The sequence below is a fragment of the Galeopterus variegatus genome, unplaced genomic scaffold (genome assembly GCF_000696425.1).
Source record: "Galeopterus variegatus unplaced genomic scaffold, G_variegatus-3.0.2 Scaffold1039, whole genome shotgun sequence".
NCBI classification, from domain to species: domain Eukaryota; kingdom Metazoa; phylum Chordata; class Mammalia; order Dermoptera; family Cynocephalidae; genus Galeopterus; species Galeopterus variegatus.
In genome coordinates, this window is record NW_007727150.1 from 405,743 (window position 1) to 417,093 (window position 11,351).

Genomic DNA, 11,351 nt, shown 5'->3' on the forward strand with positions numbered 1-11,351 from the left:
CACCACATTTTTCTTATGCAGCCATCCATCGATGAACACTTATTTTGAGCTATACTCCTTAATTGCCACCAAACCCCAAACAAAGACTATGACCAATTGGACTTGAATACTATTAAATACTATTCAACACTATTAAACTGTCTATATTGCCTGAGCTTTGGTTTGTTTGATTTAGATTGGTTTAGTTCATGGAAGCTTTTGTTAAGGAGCACACTTCGGTCTTTTGGTATTATTCTCCTGATAGTCATCGTGATAGTCCCTCTGGTGTGCTATATGCTCTCAAAGTCTTAAGTGTCTACATGCAGACATCTGCTGAATGGTAAGTGCTCTCACTGGCAGAAATGACAAAAACTTCAAGAAATGCATAATAACAAGACACTGTAACCTATGAATGATATGCTGAGTCCAAAAATTCAAGAGGTTGACTGAGAGTAGCATTGATGACCTAAGTTTTGGTGAGAGTGTAACCAAAAGAGGAGAATCATTAAATTAAGTTTAATCCTGGGGATGCCTTTATACTTGAGCCCTTACATACCGAACTGCAACCCGGCTTGCTACGTAGGCTAACTACAGCCTCACTTAGGAGAATGCTCCCGTAGCAAGTGGCTGAGTCGGTCAATCAGAACAGCTGAGCTTCAGCCAATCGCAGGCGGCCGCTGACTCAAAGATGGCAAAACACTGAGATGCAGCCACCTAAGCTGTCTGTGTAACTCACTTCTGGTTTTTGTCCATAAACGTGGTCTGACCACATTGCAGTCCCAGAGTTTTCTGAATCCGTTACGGTTCTGACGGCTGCCCAATTCTAGAGTCGTGAACAGACCTTTAAACTAAATTTGTTGTAGTTTTGCCTTTGGCACAACTAAGGACTGTGGGGACCTAGTTCTTGCCAAGATGTGGCTCTATGTTAAAAATAGAGAAAACTGTAATTGAAAAAATGTGTGATTAATTATTTTGCAGGAGATGCATTGATTTCCTTAGGAATAGGATATGATTTAAAATTTGAGCCTCTGAGAACGTGAAGCCACATCTTGTTCATAATTTTATGGCTGGAAATGGCATAATCTCTAGCTTCCTAGAGGCTGGGGTTGGGCAGGGGAGGGATGCACTGCCGTGCCTGTGTGAGCTCCCTCCGGAAGGTGTGGGTTACAGAGGCGGTACTGAGATGCGATTAAGGGAACAGGGTCCGCACCCGCCACCTCCCACCCCTGCTAGATAGGATGTGAATCGGACCAGTTACTTAACCTCTCTGAGACTCAGCTTTCTCGTGAGAGTAAGATAACACCAATAATACTGATAATAAAGTACTAGATAAGAGTGGTGAGGGGTGACAGAGATACCACACGCTGTGCATCAGTCCGGCAAGGCGTCCGTTCGGATCCCCTCCCGCTGACGCCTCTCTAGTTAGTGCTGAATGTTCAATGACACCGGGGCTGTTTGGGAATCATTATCACTAGTGATTATTCATAGAGCACCCACAGGTGCTGAGTCTCTGAGTCTCTGATGCTCTTCAAGGCACTGTGGAGAATACCAAGACATAGACCCACCCTTTAAGAAACGTGTGAGAACTTGGGTCATCTGAAATGTCTATGAAAAAACCCCACTGTGTTCACGGGGCCTTTAACGCTGGCCTGTCTTCAGGTCACATTTGCTGGTCCTCTCTCTTTGCCACCGCCCTCCATGGCTGTTTCACACCTTCTCCTCTCTCCTAAACCTCCACCATGCTCAGGCAATGACCTTGCCTCCTATTTCACTGAGAAAACAGAAGCCGCCAGAAGGAAATGTCTTCAAGTGCCACATCCGTCACCTAACAGCAATGGTGGCTGCATACCTGCCACCCCCGCATCCATTGCACCCTGCCGAACTGTCCCCATAGCAGCCAAATATGCTGGGATTTTTCCCAGCTTGAAAAACCTCTTCTGTTGACCCCACTTCCCCATCCAGCTACCACCCAACTTCTCTCCTTTTCCATACAGCAAAACTCCTAAGGGTGTCTACACTGCTTGTCTCCAACTTCTCTCCTCTTATTCCCAAACACGCTTTGTTCCCATCACTTGCCAAAACGGCCCTTGGTATGGTCACCTGTATCTACCAAGCTGCACATTGCCCAACCCAAGGTCACCCCTGAGACATCATCTGACTTGGTCCATCAGTAACATTGGCATGGCTGAGCGCATGGCTGGACTCAGCCTGCCCGTGGCTCCATCTCTTTCCCCTCTGGCCTCTGTGTGCTGCTGGTTACCTGTAGGGTGGCCCAGGATGGCCTGGAGGCTGAAGATCTGTGCTAGAAAGACTCCAAAGATGACGAAAACCTCAGTCATTGGTGCTAATGTGCCCCTTAGGTTCTTGGGAGCCAGTTCTCCCAGGTACATGGGAAGAGCACTGTAGGAGATGCCCGGAGAGCAAAAAGCAAAACTTAGTGAAGACTAGCACTGGCCTCCTGTGAAACGAGAGCCTGGGATTTAATTTGGTTCCATCTCATAATCCCTGAGCTGCTCCGTGGTGTCACCCCCTACGTGGAGCTGGAAACAGGCCAATCTTGACTGTTTAGTTTGAATTTACAACAAAATCCTTCCAGAATCCTCATTCCCCCCATGAAGATATCACCAGGGCTTGGGGATACCCTTTCCTTCCTACCTGCTGGGCTCAGCCACTTGCTACAGAGAAGAGTCTGGCCTGTCTCCGAACGATGGGACTTAAAGATAACTCTTTTGCTTTAATTTAACTTCTGGTTTTTCTAAAGCACAGATTACTTGTGTAACTTTTCCTTTTTTTAGTAGGAGAAACCACTATTGTTACAAAACCTTCCTTGCCTGCTGACTGAGAAACTTGCTACAGAGAAGAGTCTGGCCTGTCTCCAAACGATGGGACTTAAAGATAACTCTTTTGCTTTAATTTAACTTCTGGTTTTTCTAAAGCACAGATTACTTGTGTAACTTTTTCTTTTTTTAGTAGGAGAAACCACTATTGTTACAAAACCTTCCTTGCCTGCTGACTGAGAAACCAAATTCTGTATTCCTTTTGCTTGAAGCCCCTTATCCTCAGTTTAATCTATACATCCTACTTGGAAGAAACCTTATAAAATATTATAGGTTATTTATACTTCAAAGTAAAAGTGTATTCTTTTAAAAAATTTTTTCGACTGGTAAGGGGATTGCAACCCTCGGCACGATGTGGTCTGCACCACACAGCCAGTGAGTGCACCGGCCATCCCTATAGAGGATCTGAATCCGCAGCCGCGGCACTACCAGCGCCGCACTCTCCCGAGTCAGCCACGGGGCCGGCCCGTAAAAGTGTCTCTCTAAAGATCCTTCCCTGATAGACGATTTTGTTAAAAGGAAGGGACTAGAAAACATGAGGTTTGCAAGGGCTTGGGAATAGAGACAGGAGGATGCCCTGAAAGAAAAAAGAGGCAGATGGGGCCAGCAAGATGTTTCATCCACCCTCGCCTTTCACCTTGACCAATGGTGCTGGGCACATATGTCTCAGAGACCCTTCCCCTGACAGGTGAGCCTGAGCCTGGGCCTGAGGCTTCAGCTATCACTCCAGATACCTGCACAGACTCCCAGCATCACTCAAGAAAAGATGATCAGCTCAAAAGCCTTGGCTGCTTTGCTGATTCCCATCAGGATGGAGGGGACGATGGTGAAGACGTTATTGATCAGCAGAGTTCCCTTTCTGCAACAACAGCAGGGAACAGAGGGCAGGGGGACAGGAAGGGCAGAGGTTCTCCTGATACCAACTCATAATCTCCAGGCTGGTCATGGCAGAGGTGCTGGGAATGTGCCTGAAAAGGGTGATGGATGGAGCTGTGTACTGAATTGTGTCCCCCAAATTAATATGTTGAAACCCTCACTCCCAATGTAATGATATAAGGAGGTGGAACCTCTGAGAGGTGAATAGGTCATGAGGTAGGAGCCCTCGTGTTGGGATTAGTGCCTTCATAAAGAGATAGGCAAGAGATCTCTCTCTTTCTCTGCCACGTGAGGACGCAGCCAGAAGGCTGTCTGCAAGCCAGGAAGAGAGCCCTCGCCAGAGCCTGAATTTGCTGGCAAATTGATTTTGGACTCCATGACTTTGAGAAATAGATGTCTCTTGCTTAAGCCACCCAGTCTATGGTATTTTGTTATAGCAGCTGAGCTAAGACAGATAAGAAGAGTCAGCAGAAGTCCCAGGAAGAAAGATTTGGGGTCAGCGGGGGTGGGGTAGAGTAGGGGAGTATATTGGTCTGTTTTATGTTGCTGATAACAAAGAAGAAGGCGCTTATCAGACATGCCTCTTGGGCCTTAGACTTCTCAGCTTCTAAAACTGTAAGAAATAAATTGTGTTTTTTATGAATTACCCAATTTCAGGTATTCTGTTATCAGCAACAGAAAATGGACTAATACAAAAAATTGATACTCATGGGGTTTTGCTTATAACAAATTTCTGAAAATGTGGAAGCAGCTTTGGAACTGGGTGATGGGCAGAAGCTGAAGGAATGTGGAGAATCAGGCTGTATAAAGCCTAGATTCCAATGGGGGTTTAGAAGACAAGAGTACTAGGGAAAGCTTGAAACTTATTAGAGATTGGTCAAGTGGTGGTGACCAGAATGTTGATAGAAATATGGATAGTAAAGGCCACTCTGAGGATGTCTCAGATGAAATTGAAGAGGAATTCATTGGAAATTGGAGCAAATGTCACCCTTGTTATGAACTGGCAAAGAACCTAGCTGGATTGTGGCCATGCTTTAGGGCTTTATGGAATACAGAACTTAAGAGGGATGAACTAGGATATTTGTTGGAAGAAATTTCTAAGCAACAGATCATTTAGGCAGTGGTATGGCTACTTCTAACAGCTCGTGCTGAATTATGGCAGGAGAGGCATGATGTAAAGCCAAAATTTACAATTAAAAGGGAAGCAGAGGGTAACAAATTGGAAAACTCTCAGCCTGACCATGTAAAGAGTAAAGAAGTGTGTTCAGGAGAGAAAACCAAGGGTGTAGCCCAGCAACTGTCTGCTAGAAGAGGGAAAGGATCATGAAGAGACTGGAAGAAAGACCTTGAAGGTATTTCAGACATCTTAGAGGCTGCCCCTCCCTTCACAGGCCCAGAGTTTCTGGGAACTGGCCTAAGGTGCTCTCCAGAGGCTCAGTGCCCAGAGCCACATTGGGATGCTGCTCAGTGCTCCAGCCGTGTCTAAATTGTCCCCAGGTGCTGCTGGACCTGCTGCCTCAGACGATACCAGCTGGAAGCCTTGGTGGCATCCACTAAGTCTGCAGGCTCACAGAATGCCAGAGCTGTGGAGGCACAGCAGCCTCCACTCAGATATCAAAGGATGTATGGAAAGGCTTGAGGGCCCAGGAAGAGATCTGTTGCAGAGGGCAGATTCACTGCAGAGAGCCTCCACTGAGCAAAGCGGAGTGGAAATGTGGGGTCGGAGTTGGACTAGGGATCTCTGGGATCCCTTCCAAGGCTGAAAAAACTACAAGTTATAAAGGGGACCCCACTGGACAAGGCTGGCTCCACCGCAGTTCCTGGGCTGAGGCTCCTCGTCTGCAAAATGAGGGTGGTGATAAGACAGTCTTTGAGGTTTCTTCACCCCCAAACTTCTGTGATGGTGGGGTTCAGACAAGGAGATGGACTCCAAGCCTGGGCTTCTAGAATAGTCCAATCACTCTTGGTACAACTGAGAACAGCACATGCTGAATTGCAAAAAAGCCTGAATTATGGCATAACCACAATACATTGAAATTTTTCATTCAAGTGCATGAAGTATGGCAAATGAATTGTTAATCAAGTATTTACAAGAGGTCCCATGGATCTGCAGTAATAAATAGGTCATTAATTTTCAACTGGCAAACTTTTATTTTATGCATAAAAACTGAATTGCTGAGTTTCCTTAAAAATTAGTTTTCATTAGAAGGCTTTCTACTCACGTCTACAAACTACCTAACTTGGCACATCGAGTCCAAGTGTAAACGGTGAATTCCAAATGAGTGGGGTCTGACCAACGGAATGCCACCATGCCTCGCCCTGAGACCTTGGCTCACCCTTCTCCTTCCTGGGAACCTTGTGCATCCTTCCCCATCTGTGGAGTCAGGTCTTTGCAGCACCTGGGCTTAGGCTGGAAGATTAGCAAATCCACGTGAGCCAAGCAAAGTACAAAGACCCATTCTTCATTTGCAAGCAAGATACGAGACAGTGGCACGTGGAGTGACTAGTGTGAACCCCAGACCTCAGAGCAGCAGGCTCTGACAGGCTGTTCAGGGAGAGGCTGAAGCTGTCAGAACTTGGAGCATGGGTCGCCTGACCCTGGGATGAAACCCAGTCAGCAAGCATTTACCGAACACCTGCAAGAAGTGCCTACAGGGCACTAAGCTGAGCACCGTCAGGAACTTTGATCTCAAAGTCTGCACCAGCTCTGAGGTAGGATGGGAGGGAATGCTTTTCCTGTGCAGCCGACTAGGAAAGAAATCCCAGAGAAATTCAGGGACTAGCTTTAGGGTCGTGATGTCTGTGGCAAAGTGGAGACTGGATTCAGATCTCTGGATTTTGGGTTTTGGGGGTCACACGATCTCCTACCATGTGCACAATTGCCAAGACACAGTGTGGTTTACTCATGTGAACTTCAAGTGAGAGAAGTACACCTGTTTACCTGCCACACTTATCAATCAGCAGGCCAACAAGCAATGACCCCAACAAGCCACCCAGAGGAAACATGGATACAGTGCAAGACCACAGAAGCAGCATGACTTTCTCATCCATGAATGTTCCGTGTCGCTCAAAATAGGTTTCGTTATAAAATGATTTCAAGACCTGGAAAATGATGCCCCGGTCACAGCCAAGAATATTGTGCAATTCATGACAAATGATGACATAGTGTTCTCAGTCGCCGACTGTCATTGCACAGAATGATGTTACTGCCAGTACCCCTAGGACACAATTGAAAATTTTGATTCTCTGCTGTTACCTGAAAATAAAAAAACCTACTGTCTGATGGATTGAGATTAGGAACCAGATTGCCCACAAAACAATGGTTAGAAATTTACTGTTAAAAAAATCACTTTTGGGCTGGCCCGTGGCTCACTCGGGAGAGTGTGGTGCTGATAACACCAAGGCCCCGGGTTCGGATCCCACATAGGGATGGCCGGTCAGCTCACTGGGTGAGTGTGGTGCTGACAACACCAAGTCAAGGGTTAAGATCCCTTTACCGGTCATCTTTTAAAAAAAAAAAAAATTCACTTTTTTAAAGCTTTACTCTTCCAGAGGCAACAAAGGAAATATGCTTACTAATTGTGTGACTTTGGGCAAATTATATAACCTCTGCAAACCTTAATTTCTTCATCAGTTATGGAAATAATATATATCTCAGAGAGAATCTGTGAGCATTAAATGGGATGTGATTGCTTAACTTAGAATAGATATTCCATCAATGGTAATAAATATACTAATATATGTACATATGTGGAATGCACACATATTTAATGTATACACACACATATATGTATGTGTACATGTTAATATGTGTTTATAAGTATATTAATATGTGCCCCGAGAAACTACAGTAGTACCTCCTCTAAAGCAGTAGCTATAAATTAATGACATTGATTTTAAAAAATACAGCAGTTTGACAAAATAAAAATTTAATGAAAAAAATAAAAAAATTAAAAAATAAAAAATACAGCAGAACTCACATCCCCAAATGAATGGTAACTCTACCTGCACCACCTGAGATATGGGTCCTGTCCCCTCTGCCCCTTCAGGAATGTCCTGCCTGCTATTGTCCTGTCTGTCCCGCGTGATTGTCCTTTTCCTGTCTGTGCATCCTTCCTGTCAGAACACAAACATGCCTCCACCCTATAAAAACCTAACTTGACCCCCTGATCTGCCTGCACTAAGCATCATTTTTGGCTTTCCTGTACAGCAAAACTGCCTCATAAAGTCTTGGCCATTTCTGCCTTTTCCACCTCTTCTCCCATGAACTCACTCCAGTCAAGCTTTTGTCTTCAGACGTCACCTCAGCTGCCCTTGTCAAGGTCATTATGCCCTCCATAAGGTCAAATCCGTGGTCAGTTCTCAGTCCTCATCTGGACTCATCAGCTCAGCCTGTCCCTTCTCTCTTGACTCACATTCTTTACTAGACCTTGGGGACGTTCTGATTTCAGCTTCTCCCCCACCTGACAACAGTCTCTCCTCTTTTTCTTTGGCTTTCCCTCATCCCAATCTCAAGTCCTAAATGCTACAGGGTCCATCCTTGACCTCATTCTCTTTGCCATCTACAGGTGCCTTCCCAGGGTGAGGCCAGTGGGGCTGAGGCTGAAAGAGACTGAGCAGGGATTCCAGGTCTCCCCAGTGTCCAATGTGCCCGGAAAGGGTGACATTCCTAGGAGAAATACCTCTAGTCATCCCCAGTCTCCAGAGCTGGGCATCCAGTTGAGTACTAGGGGAAGATGGTGACCTCTGCAGAGGATGATGGCAGCTGCCCCCCACCCCTCGGGCCCTGCTGGGCTGCCCACTGGCCCACCTTGTGTGGCGTGTTGACCACAGTGATGTTGTAGCCATACTGGAAGGCCGAGCCAAAGGCTGCCGCTGAGTGTTGCCAGCACCAGTGTGGGCTGAAGCTGCTGTGGGAGATGAGGACCAAGGTCAGGGACACTATGGGGTTAGTCGTTGGTCCTTGGGATCTCCAGAAGTGGCCTTCACTTCCCTGCACCTTGGACCAGAAGTAGGAGTTAGGGGAGCCCAGATTGTGCCCAGGGAAGGAGCAGGAGTTGGCTGGTTGGAGAAGGCAGCCCAAGGCCGGGGTCCCTCAAGGATCCGAGGCTTCTGGGGGCGTGGATGACATCATTTCCTGTTCCTGTGCATACATTCATACCCCCCCCCCTTGGAAGACATATTTGAACACATCCATTGTGCCTGGCCCTGTTCCATGCCGGAGATGAAATATGAAGTAGCGGATGCTTCAGGGGAAAGGCCCAGCTTATGAAGCTTACTTTCTAGTGAAAGGACAAAATGACAAATACAACAATTCCAAACAGTGATAATTCTATGAGGACAAAAAAACTGGGTGATGATGGATGGGATAGAAACCAATGGGGGACGAGGGGCCACTTTCTGTTGGGTGCATAGAGAAGACGTCTCTGAAAAGTGCCATTTGAGATGAGGCCTGAGACCATGAGATGGGGTAGCCATGCGAGTATCTGGGAAAAGAACATTCCAGACAGAGGGAGCCACAGACAGAGGCCCTGGAGGACACAGCAGCTTACCTTTGGCTCCAGAACAGACACTTAGGAAAACCAAGTGCAGTGGACTGAATGGCCCCCCAAAGTCAGTGAGGCTTAATCCCCACCGTAACTGTTGAGGGAGGGGAACCCTATTGTGGTAACTGAAAGGTGGGGCCTTGAAGAGGTGATTAGATTGTAGGACCGGGCCATACTGAATGGATTAATAATGGTGGTCAGGGGCATGGCTCTGGGGGCTTTGAGAGGAGAGTGTGTGAGAGTCTCTCTCTGCTCTGCCACTCTGCCATGTGGACACCCTGCGTGGCTGTGGAATCACCTCACCAGATGTGTTCCCTGGACTGTGGACTTCCCAGCCTCTGAAACTGTAAGCAACAAACATTGTTTCCTTATAAATTACCCAGTTTCAAGTATTGTGTTATAAGCAACAGAAACTCATATGCCAAGGCAACCCCTGAGCTCATGGTAACGGGTTTCCATGGCTACCACAACACCCAGGGCAGCTCAGAGGGGAGCTGGCCCAAGGGCCAAAGTCTGAAGAGGGTGTGGCAGAACTGGGGCGGGGTCTGTGCCTGCCCCCCAGAGCTCCGAGAAACCAGTTGGCCCAGAGCCAGAGCCTAAGACCACCCCCTCTCCTCTGCCTGCCTGTTCCCTGCACACCCAGTACCAGCCAGATAGAGGAGGGCAGGATTTGGGCATTCTGCAGAGGCCACATCTCCTTTGCCCTTAAGGGTAGGGAAACAAGTGGGAGGCAGGCGTTGGAGGGGGGTGGTATGTCGTCCAGTCTCCCAACACTCACTAGAGCCAGACCCGACACTGCCATGCTCATGTCTGAGCTGCGGAGTTTGGGGATTGCTCCTTCTCCATTCTGCTTTCCCAGGGCTGGTGAACCCCCAGGAAAGGTGACCCCCTCCTTCTAGGCCTTCGCCTCCCTCTACAGGTCCCCACACCTGGGACAGGGACAGTGACAGTTTTCTGGACTTGGTACTTGCCCCCTCCTGGGGTGGGGTGGACAGAGGGATTTTTGCCTCTTTGTTCTCCATCCTTGTTTGGGTGGGAGAACAATGTGCCCTACTTCCCAAGTGACACTGAGACCTGCTCTGCAATGGCCACCTGTAGGACTTGCTGTCTGTGCCCTGAGCCTGCCTGGCCTTAAGACCCTTTTGCCCTTTGGACCCGGTCAATTCTTTCCAGGAGCGAATTCTCCTTGGATACGTTGATAAGATATGCATTCGTGGTTTGCCAGCGCACAATCATGCACAGCATGAATTTCTTCTTTGTATCCGTCAAGCCCAGACCAGAAGCTGCCCAGTTGCACCAAGGAGGGAAAAAACATTGTCTGACATTTGTTCCCAGAAATGAGGAGTTTTGGAAGCCAAGTCAGGCTGTGGCCTGGATCTAGGATGCTTCTCCTTGTTATTTCTCCACATACGATTCCTCTTCTGCATTTAGACTAGTTGGCCATTTTGGGGAAAGAGCAAACTAAACACTTTTAAAGAAATGCGTTTTTATCATATCTAGTTAACTTAGTAGTGTGAAATAAGTTCATAAAATCTTGAATAAAGGTGCTCATTTCAGAATCATCTCTACTAGCATTACAAAATTTAAAAAACTGGGAATGACTTAATAAATTATAGCAAGTTAACTGATACCCAGCTGCTGTTTCAAAAAATAATTATGAAAATTATGTAGGAACATGGAAACATTAACACGTTTTCCATTAACATGAACTTTATGTGAAATGACCAGAGCAGAATACTGTGGAGTGTACTAACATTAACAAAGCAAATGTATTTCACAGGGCCTAGCTTCCAAAGCCCTGTAGTTTCAGGTAGAAGCTAACTTTTAAAAATTATATATGGAAATGTTAAGCTTGCAAAAGACAGGAAACTTTCCCCAAGCTAAAGTCTCTGTTGTAGATAAGGAATTGTAACACACAAAATTGCTGGCTCAAGGACATGTCCTTGGTTGACCTACTGATTAATATGTTAACAAAGTTGCTTGATTGTTGTGTAAAAATACTAAGGAAATTGCTGTAGGAAAAGACAGTTGTTTGCTAAGAACAAGCTTTTGTTGGTGGATCAACTTAACCTTTTACAAATTGCATTATGGAGCGTCACTTTGTTTATTTCAC

The 11,351-nt window shown here is 46.6% G+C and overlaps 1 protein-coding gene across 1 annotated transcript in view; it reads right to left on the reverse strand.

Moving 5' to 3' along the window:
- SLC2A7 (solute carrier family 2 (facilitated glucose transporter), member 7) overlaps window positions 1-10,260 on the reverse strand; it is a 26,870-nt gene extending 16,610 nt beyond the window's left edge. Inside the window, 6 exon segments of the mRNA XM_008574400.1 lie at window positions 2,233-2,395; window positions 3,554-3,675; window positions 6,634-6,794; window positions 8,503-8,565; window positions 8,567-8,602; window positions 10,210-10,260. Coding sequence (XP_008572622.1) covers window positions 2,233-2,395; window positions 3,554-3,675; window positions 6,634-6,794; window positions 8,503-8,565; window positions 8,567-8,602; window positions 10,210-10,260 — 596 coding nt within the window.
- Window positions 10,261-11,351: the final 1,091 nt, after the last annotated feature.